We start from the raw sequence: 24,818 nt of genomic DNA on the forward strand, positions 1-24,818 counted from the left end.
ACACACACACACACACACACACACACACACACACACACACAAGAGTAAGGCTACAAAAGAGTCCTTGTTTTGAATCCTTGTTGTGGATCCACGCCATGTTCACAACCAGTATTCACTCTAATATGAGCAGAGACTCGAGTTTTCTGATTATTGTTGTATAACTATTTATAGTGGTGCTTACTCAGACTAGCATAATCAAATTAGTGTAGTTTGTTTGGAAATTATAAATGTAATGTGATTCCACACACAACCCATGTCATCAGCTCTATGCAGGACTGTACCACAGACAACCATTGCAGGGGTGAATCAAGTGATTAATACTGACTAGAGAAACATCTTTACTTCATTTGTAGAGACTTGTGGAGGATTCAGTTGCAGTCGGCAGCCCTCGCTGGGTTTCACAGTGGGCCAGTTTAGCTGCTAATCAAACACGAACAGACCCAGAGGGCTCTGGAGCCGAACCACCACCTTTTGTCCATCAAGAACGAGGTAATTTACTGAATTGTATAAATCCAATATAAAAAAATACTGCTAAATTAAAAAATCTGTTATATCGCCCAATAACGTGTATGGTATAAATCATTTAAATTGTGTAATGCACACCTAGCCGTGGATTATCCCTTACATGTTCTATAATGTATATGTTCACTACTGTTCAAAAGTTTAAGGTCAATAAGAATTTTTGTAATATTTTTGAAAGAAGTCTCATGTTCCCCAAGGTTGCATTTATTTGATCAATAAGACTGTAAAAACAGTAATATTGTGGATTATTATTACAATTTAAAAAAAATATATATTTTTTTTTTTTAATAAAATTTTCAATTTATTCCTGAATTTTAAGGAGCCATTACTCCAGTCTTAAAGGTAGGGTAGGTGGGATTTTTCTAAAAAACTTTTTTTCAAATTTGTTTAAACTGTCTTTATATACCAGTACATAATTAAAATGTAAGTGCTCTGAAAAAGAGAGTATAAAAATCAAGTGACTGTAGACCTTTTAATCTGCAATAAACACAGCTCATTATTTCCATCCGGGACGAAACAATTGATTGGTTTGGGCGACTGTCACTCTCTCTCGCAACCATGGCTACCACCCCTGTTGCTACAAGATCTGCCCATATGCGCGCACCCGTTTGATTTGAGGAGTGCAAGAGAGGCGCGAACCATATTTATTACATGTGATTCTGACATGATGTCACTGCATGCACTGTGCTCCTTCCTCTCCACTCGTCAACTTGGCGTCGCGCGTTCATGTGTTTTGGGAGCGTGGCTTCGGAAGGAGCTCAGAAGGGAGGGGGTGGGAGTGAATGGAAATAATTAGCTGTGTTTACAACAGTCGTGAGAGGTCTACAGGCACTCGATTTTTATACTCTCTTTTTCAGAGTACTTACATTTTAATTATGTATTGGTATATAAAGACAGTTTAAACAAATTTGGAATGTTTTTTTTTACCTACCTACCTACCCTGCCTTTAAGTGTCACATGATCATTTAGAAATCATTCTAATATGCTGCTGATTTGCTCAAAAGCATTCTTGTTATCAGTGTTAAAAACAGCTGTGCTGCTTAATATTTTCTGGGACACCATGATCATTTTTTTCAGTATTTATTGATAAATTGATTCAAACTAAAATAACAGGATTTTTTTTAGAATATTTTGTAACATTACATACTTTGTAACATACGTCTTTACTGTCAATTTTGATCAATTTAATGCATCCTTGCTGAATAAAAGTAGTAATAAAAAAATCTTACAGACCCCTAACTTTTGAACAGTAGTGGATATGTTTGAAGTGCTATAATATGTATTTTCTTTTTCCCACTTCAGATGGTGATGCTTTTGAGGCTGGCATCTCTATCAAGAGCACCGGTTCCACCACTTCCAGCCAAGCTGAGCGCAAAAGAAGGACTCTTCCGCAGCTTCCAACTGAGGAGAAGATCAAGCATTCTGAGATCGGTGAGAAGCAGGACACAGAACCCCAGGAAAAAGAAAGCCACAGTGACCATAAAGGTGATGGCGAGTGCCTCAAAACTCCGAACAACAAGAACATTGAGTCTAGCCAATCCAAGAGCATCCAGCAGGACGGGAAGGCTGGAAAACAGTCTTCTGCGCGCCCCCTGGGAAGTGGAGAGAGGAGAACGCCAGAGGAGAGTCGCAGGAGGCGTTCTGAGGACAAGAGTAAAGGAAGTGACAGCGAGAGGTCTGGGAAAGCGCTGGTGAGGCAAGGTAGTTTTACCATTGAGAAGCCCAGCGGTAACGTCCCCATAGAACTGATTCCTCACATCAACCGACAGAACGGCGGGAGGGAGCGAAGCGACTCGATGGGCAGCATGGACACGGCAACTCTTCTTAAAGACACTGAAGCTGTCATGGCATTCCTTGAGGCTAAACTCCGGGATGAGAAGAAGTTGGACCCCGCAGCCGGCCCTTTATCCCCGGAGTCTGACATCGACACGGCCAGCACGGTTAGCCAGGCGGCAGCCGAGGCCGATCGTAAGGCGGTTCAGAAGCGACGGTCCCTCAGCAGCCTTTATAGAGAGAAGAGCAATGCGAGCGCCACATCGAAAACCACCACCAGCGCGAGAGAGCGCCTGGAGAGGAAGACCAAGACCAAGACCACAGAAAGCCGCTCAGATTCTCGCCGTTCAGTACAGACAGCTTCCCGTGGCCGCCAACCATCCCAAGATCTCACGGATGACGACCAGACGTCCTCGCTAGCCATCTCAGACATCCTTTCCTCGGACCAGGAGATGTATTCCAGCCGCTCACTCACCAAAGGTTACTTCACCTCCACCGATGACCTCTTGCAGTCCAAGCTTGATACCAGCAAATTCGCAAGGTCCGCAAAGCCCAGCAAGACGGTGCAAACTAGCGCCGCGGCCCTTGTGAAACAGGCTGGTCTTCCGCAGCCCCGTCCCACACGGGCATCTCTGTTGCGCAGGGCTCGGCTTGGAGACACGTCGGACACAGACCTGGCGGATGCAGACAGGGTTTCAGTGGCATCTGAGGTGTCCACCACTAGTTCCACTTCTAAACCACCATCGGGAAGAAAGGCGCAGTCACGCATTGACATGCTAGCGCAGCCTCGACGCACCAGACTCGGCTCGTTCTCAGCACGGAGTGATTCGGAGGCCACGGTCGGTCGGACCGCAGCGTCACGTGTGTCGGCAGAGACGGCGCTTCGTCTGGGGCTGAGAAGCACAAATCAACAAGCAGCGGACAGCAAGCTAACTGCACGCATGAGGGCTAATAGTGTCTCCAAGCTAACGGACCCCAAGCCAAAGACAGCACCTGTCAACAGCACCCCATCAGGTGAGAAGGAATGTAATAGAAGTATGACTCATGTAGCTCTGCATGATTGGAAATGCTACAAAAACCTTTGCTAATTGTTAGTTGTTCCTGCTAGCAGAAGCCAGATGAAGTAAGGTAATTTGTTTGGATGCCATATCTTCTTTTCATTTCAGATAAGTACTGAGTATGCGGTAGCGATGGAAGTCCGACAACTGACTACTCAGTTAGTGAGGTTGACTAGTTTAGAGATCCAGATTTTTTTTTATATTTGTTTGATTTTAGCAGCAGGGCTTTAATTAGCATGTTTATAGAATGCTGCGTGATTTTTATTTAGTCAAATTAAAAATAGTTCCTAAAAAACAGTAATAGCAAAGACCCCTTCACACCAAAGACTATAACCATAATGATAACTATAAGTGTAAAGTTTTAATAATATTTCTAAATTTAAAGTCCCCCTGTGGTAAAAATCCAGCTTTTAATGTTGTTTATATGTCTATGTGGTGTTTTTAATATAATTTAAGACAAACCATGTCCAAATTCATAAGTCGGCACCATTGTTGAGTATTTTCTAGTGTGAGTGGAGGCAGGGCTAATTTGCATATTCATAGAACCGCGTATCCTAAATGAGGCAAGGGTGTAGAGTTACATTCAAGCTATTTTAAGGCATAACAAAAAAATTATAGGAAAAAACGCTTAAATATGTCATTCAAATATCAAATATGAGTATTAAGGAATAAAATGATTGACTACAGGTGGACTTTAAGAGAAAAGCAAATTCCACAACAAACACAGATGAACAATAAAAACATTGACAGCCAATGAGAATCCATCTGAAAAGTAGCTTGAGCATTCAAAGGACATGCATCAACATGCATTTTGTAAATAGATAGGGTGAATTTCCATTTCATGCATAAAATCATTAAAATGATGGTTGAATGATGAAAGTTCTACAGCCTATTAAAAACTGCAGTTGCTTAAAATGAGATGTTTAGCATTCAGCAGAATTTAGCAGTGCAGTTTTGTGATGTTTTATGTGGATTGAATCGGTATCATTAGTAATGTATGTCTGTAATTGTCTGTCTCTGCATGCTTGTGATATTTATAAAGATCCCATTTTACACAGAAACTCAACTTGAGCCTGAAAGTGTTCTCGCAGAGGAGGAGCCCATGGGTACTGTACCATCTCTGGGCTGTGTGTGTGTGTGTGTGTGTTGGGTTTTCATACAATGAAAATAGTAACTTCAGCATGCTTTTAAATGCCATTCTAGTCAATGCGTCATCTCTTTTTTTATATATTTTTTAATGCTTTTTTATCAAACTCAGCAGTGATGAAAAGGAGCTCAGCTCATTTGCTTTCCCTTTAAATACACTTTTAGAGAGAGAGATACATTTAGATCTAATATTCAAGTTCTTAAGAGTATATTTGTAGATTCAAAGCTCTGAGGAAACTTTGAGAAATTAATGAATTATGTTCATATTGAAAAGATGACTTCTCAGATGTTTGTCCTTTACTGCCACACAGTCAAAATCAGAGGAAAGTTGTCTCTTATGCTGATGCAAGCACTGAGCAATAAGAAATGAGGGTCAGCGGATGTTAAACACATTCCCCCTGGTGGCACAAAGTAAAACAACATGACAGCAAACAGCTTCACATGCGCAAAGAAAACATTCATCGCAGACGCAAGCGAGTTCATGAAGGACACTTGCAATACCAGTCCAGATCTTTAACCACTAAAACATCAACTCAAATGTCTTTTTCATCACTTGCTAGTGTCATATTTTAGAGATAGTTGGCCAGAAAAGCTTTTCTGTTCGCTTTTAACAAGTTTGATATCTGCTGGGGTAACTGCAATATTAAGCCTCGTTTGTGCTTAGTGGTTTGTTTTAAACTCTTTATACATACTTTTGTTAAATGCAACTATCTTTGCTCCATCCCCATTTGAAACAAGGTTTTAATGGGAATCATTATAGTGTATAATAAAGTACAAATACAAACTTTGCATTGAAACAACAACAACAACAAGATTGTTTTACAATGATAATTGAATATAATTATAACAGAATGTTTTAGTTGCCATGTTAATAAACCTTGAGCCAGTGGGGAAGAAGATCATTGCATCATGTGATAGTGATGCAAGACGTTTGGAGATTGTGTTTGTAATACTGACACAAATACTGATACATTAACTGTTTTTGAGGCCTTTTTGAAATGTGCACACCTCTAACCAACTCCCAATTCATATAGAACTTTATTGCTCACTATTAATTGTATTTCTGCAAACATTTCAGTCAGACCTCTCTCTCCTTTCAGCCAATAACCGGTGGAGACGGCTGCCTCCCGAATATGCCTCTACCTCTGAGGATGAGTTTGGCTCCAACCGGAACTCTCCCAAACACGTTCGCCTGCGGCCGGGCACCACCCTTCGCACCAGCAGGCTGGGTGTTCCCGCTCCGGTCACGACCAGCCCCGGGGGTCTCCTCCTCAAGAACAGGATGAAAGAACAGGAGGAGTACATACGAGACTGGACGGCTCACAGCGAGGAGATCGCCAGGTACTTATCAACTCTCTTTTAGTCTAAAAAAAAGTGTTTTTCTTAAATGCCCCACGGTTACTTGACAGAAAAATGTGTCCGGCATTAACAAGTGCATTACATGGTGATAGTGTGATTCTCTATCCAATTCTCAGGAAAAATAAGTTAATATCGCCATTTTGCATATTCACGAGTAAAGCTGATGGTGTTTCTGATCAAAAGAGATCCCGAAGATGGAACTGCTAATACTAAATGATGTTTCATTAAACAAAGTTTGGGAGGAGCACGTTCAAATAATCAATCTAATCAATTCGTCATCAACAATTACCACGTCTATCCTATCGGCATGAGAGGACGCCTGTATATACACTCATATATATATACACTCACCTAAAGGATTATTAGGAGCACCTGTTCAATTTCTCATTAATGCAATTATCTAATCAACCAATCACATGGCAGTTGCTTCAATGCATTTAGGGGTGTGGTCCTGGTCAAGACAATCTCCTGAACTCCAAACTGTATGTCAGAATGGGAAAGAAAGGTGATTTAAGCAATTTTGAGCGTGGCATGGTTGTTGGTGCCAGACGGGCCGGTCTGAGTATTTCACAATCTGCTCAGTTACTGGGATTTTCACACACAACCATTTCTAGGGTTTAAAAAGAATGGTGTGAAAAGGGAAAAACATCCAGTATGCGGCAGTCCTGTGGGCGAAAATGCCTTGTTGATGCTAGAGGTCAGAGGGCAGAATGGGCCGACTGATTCAAGCTGATAGAAGAGCAACTTTGACTGAAATAACCACTCGTTACAACCGAGGTATGCAGCAAAGCATTTGTGAAGCCACAACACGCACAACCTTGAGGCGGATGGGCTACAACAGCAGAAGACCCCACCGGGTACCACTCATCTCCACTACAAATAGGAAAAAGAGGCTACAATTTGCACGAGCTCACCAAAATTGGACAGTTGAAGACTGGAAAAATGTTGCCTGGTCTGATGAGTCTCGATTTCTGTTGAGACATTCAGATGGTAGAGTCAGAATTTGGCGTAAACAGAATGAGAACATGGATCCATCATGCCTTGTTACCACTGTGCAGGCTGGTGGTGGTGGTGTAATGGTGTGGGGGATGTTTTCTTGGCACACTTTAGGCCCCTTAGTGCCAATTGGGCATCGTTTAAATGCCACGGCCTACCTGAGCATTGTTTCTGACCATGTCCATCCCTTTATGACCACCATGTACCCATCCTCTGATGGCTACTTCCAGCAGGATAATGTACCATGTCGCAAAGCTCGAATCATTTCAAATTGGTTTCTTGAACATGACAATGAGTTCACTGTACTAAAATGGCCCCCACAGTCACCAGATCTCAACCCAATAGAGCATCTTTGGGATGTGGTGGAACGGGAGCTTCGGGCCCTTGATGTGCATCCCACAAATCTCCATCAACTGCAAGATGCTATCCTATCAATATGGGCCAACATTTCTAAAGAATGCTTTCAGCACCTTGTTGAATCAATGCCACATAGAATTAAGGCAGTTCTGAAGGCGAAAGGGGGTCAAACACAGTATTAGTATGGTGTTCCTAATAATCCTTTAGGTGAGTGTATATATACACTATATATACAACTACATTCCTCGACAGTCTTCAGCATCCCTCCACCACCCCGACTCCTCACTCTTGGCTTGTTCTACTACAGTCAGGAATACGGGGGGAGTACTCTGGGTTCGGGCCAGATACCGAGCCTGGAGCCCTCTCCTCGGACAGCACGCCAAATACGCATACCATTTATTCTATCTGACTTATTTGTAAGTGTGAACTCGTGAATCAGGATAGCGGAAGACAGGAGTTAGATCAGTCAGAATCAGAAATCGATGTCAGAGGTGAGAGAGAATATCACTGATCAACTAATTAATATTTGGTCTCGTTGTAGCTATATGTAGTCAGGACCGTGCTCTTATAGTTGTGCCATCACCGTCTAGTGACGTCATTGTATGTTCTGGCCTGGGAAAACTGAAGTTGTATGGTCAGTGTCGGACACAGCGCCTTGTAACAGCGGCAATTATTCATTTACAAATTAAACACTGGGTCCAGGTGTCCGTTCTTCATACCTCGTTTAATACATCTGAGATGATTTGACAGTTGCCAGATCTTCTAATTGTGATAATTGATCATAATTGATCACGATTTCTTCAAACCGTCTCTTGGCTGGAGTCAAGACAGCAATGTAATGACATCATATAATTAAAAAAGGAAACGACATAAAATGACAAAAACTCTAATAGATAAATTAAATGTCTAAATGTTTTTCACACGATTCCCACTTATTTCTATTTTTCACGATTTCTAGTATTTGTACAGAGTACTACAGACTTTACACTTCTTTCGATGTCAAGAGTAGCCTATTGTAATGAGCAATTCATTTAATTTTACATGTGAAGCAAATAAAGCTTCTTAAAGGTAAATAACATTTCTAATGGCACTTTTTGTGTTACATAATTCTTTAAGTTATCTACATGTCATGTACTGCATCAAGCCACCCGTATAATGCTGTCACCATTCAAATTAATGCACAGTTCATACTAACTATATGTAATGTGTGTAAGGCTCCAATAATATTATGAGATAATTATTCCCTCATGAATACATCTCTCACTGAGTAAAAGTGCCTCTATTATAGACTATACAACATTATAATTATTATTATGTATATAAAAACCTATTTCCATTTATATTTTTAATTATTAATTTCCCTGGTTCAATAGGGTGCTCTTGTAAGAAAGCAGCAATGGCTGGGACTGACTTTCACTTTTTTACTTCGGAACTGGTTTGTTTGGTTCAATGTTTAAAATTTCTTTACTGAAGAATCTTTTAAAATCTGTGTGGAAAATGAATGGGTAATAAACACTGAGAACCAAGGCCGCTGAAAAAGTGGGCAGTCACCGTTGTGTTACATGCGGGCACATAGTCTGTTATCTCAGGAGATATCCTCATATAGCATTAGTCACAGCTGGAACTGCAACAAGAGAGACTGTCTTCAAATCCACTGCTGCAGGGCACACAGTAATATAACCTGATCACATGCTCTCTCTCTCTCTCTCTCTCTCTCTCTCTCTCTCTCTCTCTCTCTCTCTCTCTCTCTCTCTCTCTCTCTCTGAGAGAGACTGTTTGCTGTCAGCCATTGTTAATTTGAGTTAACAAAATAAAGCAAGTAGTATAATTCAGCTGATCATATGATCTCAGCATGAGGTGTCCCACTTAATGTTAAACAGCTTTTTATTAGGCTAGTAATATGACTGGGGTCTTTATTAAAAAAAAATCAAAAGCACTATTCATACTGTTCTATGTGTAAAATGAGTGTAAAAAGAGTTTCTATGTGTTGATGCTGTTTGAATTTTACATTTTTGTTTAACAAAAATGACACATTGCATCTTTAACAATCCATAAACTGTATGCCTCATCAGCCAAATTTGTGATCTGTTCATGTAGCAATACTGCCACCTTATGGTTATTCTAAAACCTCTTTCAATACCTTAAGTATTATCAAAGCGTATACACAACAAATGTGTGAGTCTATCCTTGATGTGTTTAGCATGTTATATTATATACACTACCATTCAAAAGTTTCGGGTCGGTACAAATTCTTTAATGTTTTGTTGTTGTTTTTTTAAGAAAAAAAATGTCATCTCATTCTCACCAAGGCTGTATTTATTTAAGCTAAAATACAGTAAAAACTGTAAAATTGTGAAATATTATTACTATTTAAAATTGTAATTTAATATATATATATATATATTAAATAAATGTAATTTATCCTTGTAATAACAAAGCTGAATTTTTTGCATCATTACTCCAGTCTTCAGTATCACATAATCCTTCAGAAATCATTCTAACATGCTGATTTTCTGCTTCAAGAAATGAAAGAATTTATTATTAATGTTGAAAACAGTTGTGCTGCTTAATATTTTTGTAGAAACTGTGATGATAGAAAGTTTTTTGACATTATAAATGTCAGAATTTATGTTTAGAACAGCATTTATTAATATTAACATGATAAATGTCTTTACTGTCACTTTTGATCAATTTAATGCATCCTTGCTCAATAAAAGTATACATTTCTTTAAAAAAATTGTAATGACCCCAAACTTTTGAACAGTAGTATGTCATGTTAATAATAATTATACTTTTATAAACGTTGCATGTGATGCATGTCATTCATACAGTACATTCATTTGGAATGGGATTGCATATGCATGAATGGAGTAGGGACTACCTAATGTGAGTTTGTACGTGTCATTTGCATGATGTGTCTGTATTTGTGCACCCCTAGTTTCTAGACACCCATCTGAAAGTTTACAGGTTATTTCCCTGTGTGCGCAGGATCAGTCAGGACCTCGCCAAGGACCTGGCTATCCTGGCACGGGAGATCCATGACGTGGCAGGCGAGATCGACTCGGTCAGTTCCTCCGGCACCGCACCCAGCACCACCGTCAGCACAGCCGCCACCACACCGGGCTCCGCCATCGACACCAGGGAGGAGGTACAACTCGCTGCAGATTCAAGAGGTTTATTCGTTTGCCAAGGTGCTCGTTCTTAATAAGTTTGTCGTTATTTCTCCTCGTCTTCAGCTGGTAGAGAGAGTTTTTGACGAAAGTCTAAACTTCAGGAAGATTCCCCCTGTAGTTCCCACCAAAGCCTCAGAGATCAATGGCAAACCAGTGGAGCTTCGTCCCCGGGCCCCGGACAGCCTGGACCCTCAGGCGGCCTTGCGCAGACGTACCTGGAACCGGGATGAGGTGAGACCGGTATGAATGAACCTCTTAACTTAAATACTACCTAATCTTGAATATGTTTGATGAAAGATTCAGCACTCTTCTGGGTGTGTGTTTGTGGCTCCACTTGAGGACATCTTGTTCAGTTTAACCTGGTGTGTACTGAGTGGTGACATGATGTCATTAAGATTAATTACCTCTGTGTTTTATCGGCTGGATGTTGTTTGTTTGGTAACTTATTGATTGACAAGGTCCTGCTGGTTCTTTTGTAGGCGGTGCTAGACAGTTTATTGCTGACGTCGGTTTCCCAACTGTCTTCCAAAATCCGCCAGTCTGTAGATAAAACTGCCGGCAAAATCAGGTCAGTCATGGAATGAAATGTGTACAGTGTTGCTCATCAAACCAAATTACATAAAGGGTCATTCTATAATTGCTGAAAATGTTACAGAAATCAAACTTAGCAATCCTACATTAAGTTTTCCTTTTTTTCTTTTCTTTTTTTTTAATCACGACAACTCTCTGAATAGTTTTAGCATGTTATTAAAATATGGCAATGTTAATGTCTATTTAGATTTGTTATGACTATTTAAAAGTTGAGCAAGCTATCTCATCAGCAGAGGCCAATCAGCTTGTGCCACAATGATGTGATAGCCTGCAGATTGCATGTCAAGTTTTATTACCCTGTGCCTTATAGAGTTTCATGACCAAACTATGTGTGTTTGTGTGTGTGTGTTTACTTAAAATATTTTCTTTTATGTTCTCTTATTCACTATTTTAAAGGATATTGTTCAAAGACAAGGACAGGAAGTGGGATGATATTGAGAGTAAACTCTGTTTGGATAATGAAGTTCCGCTTCCCAAAACTACAAACAAGGTAAGTTCATTAATGCTGAATGTCTTCCAGTAATTGATGTTGATCTGTACTTTTTCTAATTATTCTTTGTGCCATTTAGGACATTTCATCTATACTAACAGAGCTGAAGAGGATAGAAAAACAGCTTCAAGGTAAGACTTACACTTAGCTTCTTCTTCTAGCATGTCTACACTACATGCAACAGCTACACAATGGAACTAAATGTACCTTGCCTTAAAGGACAAATCCAGTGAAAAATGAACCTAGGGGTAATTAACACATGGTTACCGAGTCGATCGTTCTCTGAGATTCGTTTTCATGATAATCGAATATAAAGTGTTTTATCTTTAAAAACAGATTAGCTCATAACAATAGTATATAGGGCACAGAGTAAGTAAAAGTAAATCGCTATTTAATACCACTAACAAGGCTCAAAATAGCCTCACACTAACACGGTAGCATAATGAGGGTCCATACATGCAAACCGAAGCATTGAGAACTTTGTAAGTGTACAGACAGTTTAATAAGAAGATACTTTATAAAGACAGTACATTACGCGTTTACATGCAGGATCCATCTTGGAAAACAGTCTCGACTAGTCGAGCAACGAACGCCGCGCTAAGTGAGCTGGTCGATAGGAATTACGCATAGTGAAATCTAACGTAGCGCGGCGTTCGTTGCTCGACTAGTCGAGACTGTTTTCCAAGATTGATCCTGCATGTAAATGCGTAATGTAATGTCTTTATAAAGCATACTTTATACTTACTCTGTGCCCTATATACTATTGTTATGAGCTAATCTGTTTTTAAAGATAAAACACTTTATATTCGATTATCATGAAAACGCATCTCAGGGAACGATCGACTCGGTAACCATGTGTTAATTACCCCTAGGTTCATTTTTCACTGGATTTGTCCTTTAATCATCTAAGAAGTGCTGTATTATTATTTTATATATATTTAAATAACTTCTTACTATTACATCAGTCAACTCATGATCAACAGTACTCAACATTCACACTTTCTGATGTATTTGTCTATCCCTGCAGTTATAAATGTCATGGTGGACCCTGATGGAACCCTTGACGCTCTGACCAGCCTCGGCCTGACCAGTCCTACCACCCCCAAACCCAGAACCAGCCCTGGCTCTCAGAGCCTATGGGGACCCCTGCCCAGTAACGGAGCCCCCCAACCACCACCAAAAACAACCATAACCAACCCCAGCCAAGAGAAACCCAGTATGGGACTCAACTTAAACCGCACACACCCCACAGGAGAGGAGAGTGCCATCGCTAGCAAATAATCTTTTAGTAAACTGGACTAACTACATACTGTAGCTTGTTCCTGAATGGATCTTTTGTGTATGTATAATGTAATTATTCCTATGTGCCCTTCTACAGGATTCTGTATGAGGCGTGTTTGTCGTTTTACCCTGTAGTGTATTAGTTTAGGATCACACCTGTGTATCTGGACTGACTGCTTGGCTCGGCTAAGCAAAACCCCACCAAAACACACACAGCTGCATGTGACAGGAAGCAAGTGGCCATCCAAGCCCTTTGAACTGCCAGACGTATCCCTCGTGAACGGACTAAAGCAACTCCAGTGCCTGTCTGCTCTCCTCTGAGCTCACCTTTCTGTGTTCTGCACAGTGCAACTACCCAGTTTACCAAACTATGCGCAAACTCAGTCATTTCTATTTCAAATTTGTCTATTTAGATAACTGGAATTTTGTGCATTCAAGCTATTCTAAATGAGCTTAATAATAATGTTCTTGGTTTTTTTTTTAATGCAAATACTTTGTATCATTGGAGGCTGAAATATCCATTGAAATTATGTGCATAATTTTGTAGTTTTCGATCAGAAAAACATAAAGAGGGAACTTGCAGACGAATGCATGGCATGCACTAAAGGACTGGTAACCTGCGCCCTGGCTAAATGGTTTTTCTCCGTTTTGCTCCTTCGATCAGCACTGTTGATCGCTGAATCAGCCTTATGACTGTAAGCGCGTGTGTACTAACATTCTGCATAGACGGACATCTATGATACTTGCTAGCCTTCTTTTCATGATAATGATCCATGTCTCTGTGTGCGTTTACCGTTTACCCGTTTCTTTCCTTCTGCTGCTTGTCTGTATTTTTAGGAGGATGTTGGAGTAAACCTGAACCACGTACCCGGCCTTTCTTTAGGAGCCCCGTAGGAAGAGTTTTTCTGGCATATAGTGTAACTGTAGACCTAGACAATAGGGCAGATAGGTACCAGACAGAATACATCCAGTGGGCTTTTTTTGTGTTTTATACATGTATAATGTCACTAAGTGCCCAGTATTCTCAGCTTACTCTTTTGGTTTATAAGGATGAAAAGACTTGATTCATTGTGCTACGGTTTCATTTTGCACATCAAAGGAGTAATGTGAAATGGAATGATTCAGAGCACAAAAAGGATTATGACACCACTACATCTCACTGTACTCACTACAAGATGCCTTTGCAGTGGGACGCCCCTCTAACAGAAAACAACCTGTGTGAGTCCGCCGCTGTATGAGAGGGTGGAACGGCAGATAAAGTGCTTGGTACATAGATTTTCCCAGTGTGGTTTACACATTGTGTATCATATCAGTGTTTTGTTTTTTGGTTTTTTTTGTTGTTTTTCAACTTTTTAATGTATGGTTTATTTATTTTTATTTCTTTCAATTCATTTAATTGTTATGGCACTTTTTTTCTTTTTACATAATTTTGCATATTCTCAGTAAAGGGGGGAACAGCATATTAAATAAACATTTTTGTTTAATTCTGAAGCAGAGTGGTGTTTTCGGTTTAAATAATTTAGGGAAAATGAAAAAGAAAAAAATAGATTTCAAAATACAATCAAGTTATACTGATCTGGAAATGTGAACTGCAAAAGCTTAAAATAGACAATGTAATTGCCATTATATACAGCATTATACCGATACAACACACACACACGCATATATATATATATATATATATACACTGTATAAAAAATGATGTCATATATCATCCTTTACTGTACATAATGGAAACATTATTTTTAAGTCCATGCGATACAGTGCAGTAAGTTAATGATGAACCTGCTGGTCTTTTGAGGTTTTTTTAAATGAAATCTATGGATCCAGAGCCAAACTTTTCCAGGACTTTGCTTGTTCTCTCTTGTACTGCTCCAGCTCCTGAGAAAAGAAACAAGAAAAAAAGATGCTTATTGCTGTGCAATGTGGTCGCTGACTTATTAGATACATGTGTGTGTCTGATATTTCATCAGTCAGATTGAACCTATTAAAATTGGGCTTTAACTGAAGTGCATTACATCTAGATGTAATTACATCTGAGTGTTGTTAAAAAGTTAACAAATAAAACAAACTGTTTTCATTATGGAAATAAATCTGAAATAACAAATATTAGATAAACTTAAAAGAAAATGAGACATTTTGCCTTGGCTGAAATAAAAACAAATATATATATATTTTTATTTTTTACAAAAGCACATAAAATTGCTAAAAACTGAAAATTGAAAAAAGGTTTTTCAAAATATGAATAAATATAAAATAAATAATATTAATAACACTGATCTGGATATTTTTTTGTCATATTTTAACATACTCTAAACTTCATTTGAAGCATGTTTACAATGATAAATACTACAACAAAATTGGTTCAAATGGTCCTCGGTGCAGTTATGTCTCCTAAAAAAATATAATTATTAAATAAGATTATATATCAAATTGTTGTAGTTCATAAAAACATGTTTTACTCTATAAGTTTAGGGTTTGAAATAAGTGTCACTTATATTGGCTGATTGCAATCACTTGGTAGTCAGCAATAACAGTAAATCAGAGCAGGTGAGAGGCTACTGAAGGGCAGCGGGTGTGAGGTGCAGGGTAACGTTCAGTCATATACAGCACTCTAAAGTAAAGCAGGGCATGTATCGGTCTGGAGGATCGGTTGATAGTACAGTACAGTATATTACTGGAGGGATTATAAACACACAGGACTAGAGGTTATTAGAAGACAAATATCTGAATGCTGTGGTGATGTTACAGTGGCAGTAAACATGTGTCTTGTACCTGGTCTTTCTGGGCTCTGATTGAGTCTATAAGGGTCTCACTGTACTGGGGGTCTTTGGCAGGATCTTTCAGCTCTTTGCGTTCTTTGGTGTTCTGAAAAACAAAAATGATCGGGGTCAGACAGACATTTGATATTGGAGTGTGAGTGTGTGTGTGTGTGGGGTGGGGTGGTGGTGGGGGGGATATTTGATATACAATTTCAAAAAGTACCTCAGGTGGGAAAACCTTTTCAAAAACTTTCTTCCAAAGGTCTAAGGGGTTTTTGGCATGTAGGCTCCCAATATCAATCTCAGAGGAAACAGGGGGACCTAGAGGATGAATAAATCAATGCAAATGAGAACTTTAATTTTTAAATGTAAATTTAAATTAATAAGTAATACTGCTTATTTAAAGTGAGTAAGTGGAGGCGGGGCTAATTTGCATATTCATAGAAGTGCGTATACTAAATGAGGCAAGGCTGTAGAGTTACATTCAAGATGTTTTAAGGCATGAAGAATTTTTTTTCACGGAAAAAACGTTATGTCATTTTAGTGATCAAAGATGGGATACAATTACTGACTACAGGGGGACTTTAAGATTTAAGCGTTAAAAATGTTCAACATTTTAATACGATGTTATAAAAACTGCATGTATAACATGTATACATAAATCAATTATATATTCAACAATTAAAAAATATTGCTTAATATAGTTTAAGTTGAAATATACATGTTCAAAAGTTTGGGATCAGTTTAAAAAAAAAAGAAACGAATCTTTTATTCGGCAAGGACATTTAATTGATGAAATGTGTCAATGGAAACATTTATAAAAATTCTATTTCAAAATGAAATTGTTCTTTTTAACCATCTATTCATCAAGAATCCTTAAAATGTATCGACAAAAGCAGCAACATTGATAATAATAAGAAATGTCAGCTTAAAGGGTTAGTTCACCCAAAAATGAAAATTCTGTCAGTAATTACTCACCCTCATGTTGTTCCAACCGCGTAAGACCTTCGTTCATCTTCGGAACACAAATTAAGATATTTTTGATGAAATCTGAGAGCTGATCACTTCTCCGTAGGCTGCTAGGTGGCCCAAACTTGCTGGCCCAGAAAAGTTATTAAAGAGATCGTTAATATAGTCCAAGTGACTACAGTGGCTCAATCTTAAGTATATCAAGCGACGAGAATACTTTTTGTGCGCAAAAACAAACAAAAATAACGACTTTATTCCACTATTCATTTCCTTCTCTCTGGGCCTCGTAGTGTTTTTGCGTAGCGCGTCTGTGTTACACGTCACCACGTAGGCTCACTATTGGCCGACGCTGGTCATGTGTGTGATGCGTGATGACGTATAACACAGTATAACACAACTTTTCTGGGCCAGCAAGTTTGGGCCACCTAGCAGTCTATGGAGAAGTTATCAGCTCTCAGATTTCATCAAAAATATCTTAATTTGTGTTCCGAAGATGAACGAAGGTCTTATGGGCCTTTCACACAGGACGCGGTATGCGCGGCGTCGCGCTATAAAACCCATTCATTTCAATGGCTTGCGCCGCGCAAGGACGTTTTGTTGCTGCGTCGACCAAAGCGCAAGCGCAGCGGTGCGCATCATTGGCGTGCTCACGCGAACGCCGCGGTCAAAGTTCAAAATAGTTCAACTTTTGCCGCTGCGCTCTGTGTATGCAAGCGCCGCGCATACCGCGTCCTGTGTGAAAGGCCCATTACGCGGTTGGAACAACATGAGGTTGAGTAATTACTGACAGAATTTTCATTTTTGGGTGAACTAACCCTTTAACAGGAATTAAATACATTTTAAAATATATTCAAATAGAAAACAGTTACTTTAAATTGTAAAAATATTTTACAATATTACTTTATTATTATTATTATTTTTATCAAATAAATGCAAGTGAGTATAAAAGACTTTTCAAAAACATTAAAAAAATCTTGCTGACCCCAAACTTCTGAACGGAAGTGTATATTAAAGGGTAACTAAACCCTAAACCAACTTTTTTTAGTTAATGATCTGTAAGAATGGGGCTTTATTACTGCTGTTCATTGATTCAAGTAGTTTTTTTTTTACATTTGTGTTTAAAGTGTTTTAATTTGACAAAATATGGTGTAAAAACGTCTGAGTGCTGCCCTCTTCAGGTTGAACAGTGGCTACTGCAGTTGAATTTTCCTATTGGAAGTTGTGGTACCCTCTGACGTCAGAGGGTACCAACTAACCACGCCCTTGCCTGCAGATGCATGCCCCCTCTCCACTGGGCTCTGCCTACTTTTCCAGCATTTTTCAATTATTGCCAGTGGGTGGAGTCAGGCTCTGACCAGGGGTTTAGTTACCCTTTAAATATGCTGATTTAAGATGCATAAAAGCTTGTTTGACTTCAACCAAAACAACAGTAAAATGCATATCTTACCAATCTGACTGAGGGAGTCTGATCCTGCTGGAACAGCCAGAGGTTTGCTGGGGTCTGTAGAGATTGACTTTCTAACAGAATGGAAGATCATTTCTTTTTTTATAAAAAACAACTGAACTTCATGAATGAAGAATATCTCAAATTTAAAGTGCATGAGAATAATGAAAGCTTCATACGGTCTTTCAGTCCCAAATGCCAGCTGATTAACAAAACTCCTGCTTTTAGACATTGTGGCTTCTGACTTGCTGCTGGTGAACTATGAAGAGACAGAGAGCATTCAGATACAACGCAGACCATAGATAGACAAACAGAAAAGCTGAACAGTTGACTAGGTTCAAGCTGGGTTATGTCACACAAGGGTAATGTCAGTTCAGAGATCTTTTTTTTCTAGAGCTGCACATTTCTGAAAGTTACATTGCATTAACATCCTCAAACTACATCAAACTGTGATCAATTCTGAAATACTTTAATAAGAGTTCAGTCTTACGATTAATGACGCTCCATAGAAGTGGGCTAAGAAGCGTAGAGTCTTACAAATCACCTTCCTCTTCTCTGAATCAAAGTCCTAGAAGGAGACAGGAGTTCAGCATGAATGAGACTGATGAATATAACAGTTTGGTTATCATTATTCTAACAATTTTTGGTTTACTGGATAACCTTAAGACATTTTTCTCAATATTTATTAAAAATGAGTTCAAAAATCCAGCTTTGAAGTGTTAAAGGTGCAGTCAGCAATTTCTGAGAAACACTGTTGAAAGTGGATTGGACCAAGCACCACAATACACTTGTAGCCAATCAGCAGTAGGAGGCGTGTCCACTAATGATAGAGGAGGAAAGAGAGTGAGCAAGACGGGATTTGAAGAAAGACTGTAGAAAGAGAGATGGCTGAGAGACATTACAAAAGAGAAAAGCTCAGAGGAATATAAGTGGAAAAAAAAGGGTTATGATCAGGCAAGAACTTTAGGACCCGCATTAATAAGCTTTCTAGCGCTGGAGAGACCTTAGAGGAAGGCCTGAAAACGGATGCCGAGGTTGCGTTGTTTCTGCTCCATACGTGAGTAACATTGTTTTGCTATGTTTCATCGAACCAAGATATCCTGTTGTTGCAATGTTAGCTATAGTAACAGCTAACAGGATAGTTTTGAGTGTCATGGAGCTGAAGTGCTGCTGGTGTCTAGTTTCGTGTCGCCAGACCTTCAGACTGAGGCAGAAGGTCTGGACTCCATAGCATCTTTCATTGGCCAAGGAATGCCCTGAGGCCGTCTGACACGTTAAGCAGTTCGCTTTGTTCCATGTCATGTTTAGGGGCGTGAAAATTTAACGTTTATGTCCCTACAATACTCATTTAAATACTTCCCACCCAAGGCATACGCAAAAAAAAAAGAAAGAGGTGAGGCCTGGTTGAGTTGCATTAGTAGTGTGTAGTTGCCATGTCCAACAACACACAATTTTCAGCATCTCGTTTACACCTGAGAAGCTGAAACTCATGGTTATGGTAAGGGGCAGGCCATTTCTGAAACACCCTTGAAGTGGTCGACCAATCACTACACACTGGTCCAGCCAACCAATTAGAGCACACTGCGCTTTTCGCAAGCAGGGGCTTCATATAAACCGGAACTAAACAGACTGACTGTTACTGACAGACTGGGAAGGAGGTGCTGCAACAATGCAAAATATTTGAATAATAATATTTTTTTAACATTCAAACATGGAAACCTATTCTAGTAGACTTTGTAAAAGGGCATTAGCCTGGGAAAACCCAGACAACTTCCGGCAAATTTAGATTTGCTCTGCAAGTAAGTCTGGCAGAGAGCTCATTCAAGGCCATTTCCATGCCGTGGAAATTGCGGCACCAATCAGAAACGTTGAGGCGGGCTTTACACGATGACGATCGCTCTGATTGGTTTTAGGTCTAGCCTATCCAATTGCGCCCAGAGGCATTTGAGCGACGTCCACTCCGTTGGTGAAGCGCAGCAACTTTAAATGCATTATTATATTCAAATTGCAAACACATGAGGCCAGTCTCCATGAAAGACCCACTGGCAGATGAACATGCTACTACATTTCTCTCCGAAACGGTAGGAAATTAAATTAGATTTAATAGAGGATTTTAACTGTGACAAGATGATTGACAGGGCAGTTTACGTGACGGGATGCACGCGACAGATCCGTCCGATAAAGATGATGAAGTATTATGTCCAAAAGTTGCCTACTTTTTTGCTACACATTCAAAAGTAAATACATTTTCTTCACAAAAAGAGTATACTTTTATGGCGTAGTGTAACATAGGCGAATTTGGACGCAGCATATGGCTTTACACATGACGATCGCTCTGATTGGTTTTTGGAGTTTTAGGTCTATCCAATTGCGCCGAGAGGCATTTGAGCGACGTCCGTTGGTGACGCCCCTTTGGAAATGATTTGTCTATGGAGCTTTGCCAGACCATAACTCAGTTACTACTGAGAATGGTCTGGTTTTAACCAGGCTAAAAGGGCATAATATGGCCTCTTTAAAAACAGTTAGCAGTATTCAATGTATACTATGCAGAAACCAAAGTACTCTATTCTGAATCTGAACATTCTAATTAGTGGTGCACGATAAATCGGCCGCCGATATAATATCGGCCGATATGGTCATTTTTTTACACATCGGTATCGTTCCGATGTCAAAATATGGCCGATGTGAACAGGCCGATATTTGACGTGTGAAGTTGAAGTGAATGTTGAAGTGAACTTAGCAGTAGTGAATGTGCCTGAGATAAATACACATTTCATACATATGACATAAGCAGAGAACAGTCTGTTTTCTTTCGTTTTGAATTGTTCTGTTTAAAAATAGACATTTCAAGCTTTCTATATATGTCTCCGGTCTGTGAGGCAGGTAGATTTCGGTTCATTTATGAGACGTGCTCCAGGTTCACGCGCCCTCGCCTCCGTGTCCTGATTAAATATTTTCTACTATAGCCTATTTACTTCTTATTTAATTCAATCCAGGCAAATGGTTGATGAAACATTTATCAAAATTAAGATACAATTAATACAAAACGAAATTAAATTTAAAGACAGGCTTTTTGTGCTTTCTGTTTGAGGTCTCTGTGAAAGTTTTAAAGCAGTCTTAGTGGCGCTTTCAGAGCGCTCACGTCAACTGTCCCGTCCGTAACATTGTTAACGCAGTCCAGTGCGACTTATGTTTTTTTCCTCTTCATGACACATTTTTGACTGATCGTTTTTTGACTCGTAGATATTTGAATATATTGCTTGATATTTCATACCCGTTCGAATTAGATTTTTCTCAAAAGTGACAGCACGTGTGATTTGTGGATTACTGATAAGCGCGAGTGGAGAAACAGGCGTTTATTGATTCATTCTCAGTGTTGAGAAACGTAGCCTTCATGTGTTACGTTATTGTATTAATAATAACTAAAGTAGCCTACCTAATTATGTTACATATTTATTTTGTATGAAGCGCGTTCGTTACTTATGGATTAAAAAGTAGGCTACCGTTGTATCAGTGCTGCGCGAGCTCTCTCTCTCACAAACACGGACGCGCGCACACAGAGAGAGAGAAGATAATTGTAAAATGAAAAATTGACGGGCTAAGTTTAAACTTTGTTCTTGCTTGTTTTTTTTCTGTCAAAATATCAGAAAGTATTTTGTATTATCCATCCGTGTTTTTAAAATTCGTTAAATGACGGACGTTTTACTGTTAACACAGCCCATGTCGGATTCGTCTTATAGCCTAGGCTACTTGTTATTATTTTTAGAATGATTCGTTATGCTATTATTGGACTCCTGTCTATTCATTGTCAACTGTTTTCTATAAATATGTTTCTATTGGCTAACATTTATTCAGTTAATGAGTGTCCTGTTTAAAATGTGCAATGTTCAAACGCAAAGACAGCACGTCACAAATAGAAGCCCTTTTCCCTGTGGTATTTTTTAGTATCATATTTGGATATTGGAATAATAAATAAAGTAGCCTATCTTAATTTTACACAATGTTCCTGTTTTTTTGTTGTTGTTTTTTTTACTGTTTTCTAAGGGTTTCTTAATTTTAGACAAGTTGACCAGCACACATTACTGTATATGCAATGCAGTATAATGCATGTGTGTCCTATGTGACATATTTTGCACACAGGTAAAGGTGCCCAATATCAGTCATTTCTAAAGTAAAAAAAAAATTTAAAAAGTGTTTTGGAAAATAGCTCTTTATTTGATAATCATTAAAATTTGTTTTCTATACAGAGATATCGACATCGGTAAATATCGGTATCGGCCATAACAGCAATATTAATATCGGTTATCGGTATCGGCCACAATTTTTACATCGGTGCATCACTAATTCTAATGCAGTGAAGTTTTACCTGAAAGATGTCAAACTTGCTGCCAATTATAAGAAGCGGAACAGGAAAAGGGCTGATGAGCTCTCGGTCCTGTTGAAGAGAGACTGTTTAATTTAATATACACTGCAACATAAATGCACACACTCGATTTAGAGCAACTGTGTGATCCTCTCTACCGGATAGTCCTTGTGGAGGATTCGTGGGACTCGTTGTTTGCCTAATCTGGATTCTCCTGTCTTCTGGAGTACGGCACACACTTTTTCCACCTGACTTCGAGCTGATCCGAGCAGCCTTTCCATGGTCTCCCACAGAGCATTAGGTTTAGACAGATCCAGAACAAGTACTGCAGATAAAGAACTGAAAAAAATAATTGTACCTCATGTTTGCAACCACATTTTACATTTATTTCAAATCCCAGGAACATACTGGAACTTAAAATGCTCTCTCAGATTACCATCCTGAATGAATGTACAATGTCTGTGAGTCTAACCTAACATTGTCAGCCGTGATGGGAATCTGAACAAGGTCCGATAAGGAGGTTCCCCCTCCCAATTCCCACAGATGAGCGATGTCTTTAGGCTGCAGAGAAGGAGAAAATAGACAATTATCAAGCCAAAGATGCTTTTATATAAATTAAAAATGGAGAATCAGTTCCTATAAAGAACTGAAGACTGCACTGAAGCTCGTACCGTATTATGTCCTCTTGCTCGTCTACCAAAAGTGTACTCCAGTGCAAGAGTAGGTTTAGCTGCCTCATCTCTGGTTGAAAGGGAAAAACACAAATCTGAGGCGACATGAAGACTCTTAAAAACTTCAAATGTACAACATGACACCTCGCACTTACCTGTCAAGAAACCGTAGTAATATCGTTGTTTTGCCCTGAAATATAAGGTCAGATGTTTTGTATTTGTGTGTTGTTGTTTTCTGACAATAGAGGCTAAAATATTTTCAAATATTTTATCCTTAAATTATCAACATGACCAAAACTTAGGTTTACTTAAATAAATATGATGCAATGTGTATTTAATCATTGTTTTGCATTGCACTACAAAACTACAGAGGTTTGATCATAAAACCAAGCATCATCTAGGTAAGACATTATATCAAGTGATATAGAGAGACAACTGATATTTATGCATTTCATGTAAGTAGTCTGTTATATACTGTTATAAAATTCTCATTGATTTACATTACAAGCTCACAGAAATGTATCCATAAAAATGATATATCCATTTAAATGCTCAGTTTGAGGCTCAAACAGTTTGAGGTTGTTTTTTCATCCTTGAGTGTGAGTTACATGTTTCACTATCTCATACAACTGTATACAAGCCATAAAAGCCTGATGCATAAAATATGACACAACTTTTGTTTAGATTTTTATTAAAGTTTTTGTGTAAAATTTCAATAAACTGTTCCATTAAATTTTTTTTATAAAAATTATATTTATATATATATATATATATATATATATATATATATATATATATATATATATATATATATATATATATATTCCTGACTATTATTTTATATGTCAAGCGTAACAGGGTTATATTTTTTAACCTGTTTTCCATTAGCATAAAACTTCTCAAGACCATAAACAATGGTGCTATATTGTAGGCATACCCCTGCTTTACTCCCCATGAAGAAGACTGTTCTCTGTGTGAGGAAGTGTGCGTCCTCTTCAGCATCCTCTTCATCAGTCCTGTTCTCCCTGCTGCGTACTTCCGCTGCAGCAACATCCCATAATGTGTCCGAACTACGAGAAAAAAATCATCTGAATAGTAGCATATGCATATTTAGCTCCATTCTTCCTCATTTGGGTAGCTAGTAAGCTAGTAAACTTAAACGAGGAGTAAATCAATGTGTGTAAATAGCCCAACAGGCAACTTACTTTATTTTAGGCATTATCACAAGTTGTGTTTTTAAAATTCTTTACATCAAAGAAGCGAGTTTAGATAATAGTCCTGTACTGATGATGCCTCACAGTTTTGTATGACGTCGACTAAAAAAGAGGCGCTTGATTACCGTTGCGAGGGGTAACGTCACCGTTTGATGACGAAGCACCTAGTGCACCATGGGAAATGTAGTTTTTCTTTATACTATTTTTCATTCTCATTTATTTTTATTTAGTGTGAAAAGCATATATAAATTTGGACTGAAATGTTTGGGTAGAGAAACATATCTAATAGCTAATATTTGTATGGGGTCAATATGATCTTGGTGTATGAAACAAACATCCACAAATAAAAGCATGCGTTCAGTCATATGACTTGTATTAAAATAAGTAAACACTCGCTAGCATTAAATTTAAACATTATACATTAAATGGTAACACTTTACAATAAGGTTTCATTAGATAACATTAGTTAACTAATTTAGTTATAATTAACTATATGAACAATACTTCTACAGCATTTATTCATCTTAGATAATGTTAATTTCAAAATTTACTTATACATTATTAAAATCAAAAGTTGTATCTGTTAGCATTAGTTAATGCGCTGTGAACTAACATGAACAAAAATGAACTGGATTTTTATTAACTTGCA

The 24,818-nt window shown here is 38.6% G+C and overlaps 2 protein-coding genes across 10 annotated transcripts in view; one reads left to right on the plus strand and one right to left on the minus strand.

Moving 5' to 3' along the window:
• Positions 1 to 14,230, plus strand: part of cep170aa (centrosomal protein 170Aa) — a 46,183-nt gene extending 31,953 nt beyond the window's left edge. The window contains exons 11-20 of one of the 7 annotated variants that reach the window (XM_082154228.1): positions 354 to 489; positions 1,825 to 3,309; positions 4,412 to 4,459; positions 5,600 to 5,840; positions 10,179 to 10,359; positions 10,448 to 10,624; positions 10,864 to 10,952; positions 11,372 to 11,465; positions 11,545 to 11,596; positions 12,493 to 14,230. In XM_082154228.1, the coding sequence (XP_082010354.1) occupies positions 354 to 489; positions 1,825 to 3,309; positions 4,412 to 4,459; positions 5,600 to 5,840; positions 10,179 to 10,359; positions 10,448 to 10,624; positions 10,864 to 10,952; positions 11,372 to 11,465; positions 11,545 to 11,596; positions 12,493 to 12,746 (2,757 nt within the window). In that variant the 3' untranslated portion in view covers positions 12,747 to 14,230. The remainder of the gene's footprint in view (positions 1 to 353; positions 490 to 1,824; positions 3,310 to 4,411; positions 4,460 to 5,599; positions 5,841 to 10,178; positions 10,360 to 10,447; positions 10,625 to 10,863; positions 10,953 to 11,371; positions 11,466 to 11,544; positions 11,597 to 12,492) is intronic. The other 6 variants (XM_082154229.1, XM_082154230.1, XM_082154231.1 and 3 more) reach the window with 6 other exon arrangements.
• On the minus strand, positions 14,097 to 24,304 carry dync2li1 (dynein, cytoplasmic 2, light intermediate chain 1). 3 transcript variants are annotated; one of them, XR_014201685.1, is made up of 14 exons: positions 24,161 to 24,304; positions 23,893 to 24,025; positions 23,111 to 23,145; positions 22,956 to 23,025; positions 22,757 to 22,845; positions 22,443 to 22,623; positions 22,288 to 22,356; positions 18,412 to 18,489; positions 18,101 to 18,180; positions 17,925 to 17,995; positions 15,732 to 15,829; positions 15,522 to 15,614; positions 14,509 to 14,627; positions 14,097 to 14,471 (listed from the first exon to the last, which is right to left on the minus strand). XR_014201685.1 is itself a non-coding variant. In XM_082154247.1 (13 exons), the coding sequence occupies exons 1-13, from the start codon at positions 24,172 to 24,174 to the stop codon at positions 14,565 to 14,567; spliced, it is 1,074 nt and encodes a 357-aa protein (XP_082010373.1). In that variant the 5' UTR covers positions 24,175 to 24,304; the 3' UTR covers positions 14,097 to 14,564. The 3 variants fall into 3 exon arrangements, 1 of the variants encoding a protein (XP_082010373.1); XR_014201686.1 differs by having other exon boundaries at positions 14,097 to 14,475; XM_082154247.1 differs by having other exon boundaries at positions 14,097 to 14,627.
• Positions 24,305 to 24,818: the final 514 nt, after the last annotated feature.

The sequence above is a fragment of the Leuciscus leuciscus genome (genome assembly GCF_965113295.1).
Source record: "Leuciscus leuciscus genome assembly, chromosome: 22".
In the NCBI taxonomy this organism is placed as follows: Eukaryota; Metazoa; Chordata; class Actinopteri; order Cypriniformes; family Leuciscidae; genus Leuciscus; species Leuciscus leuciscus.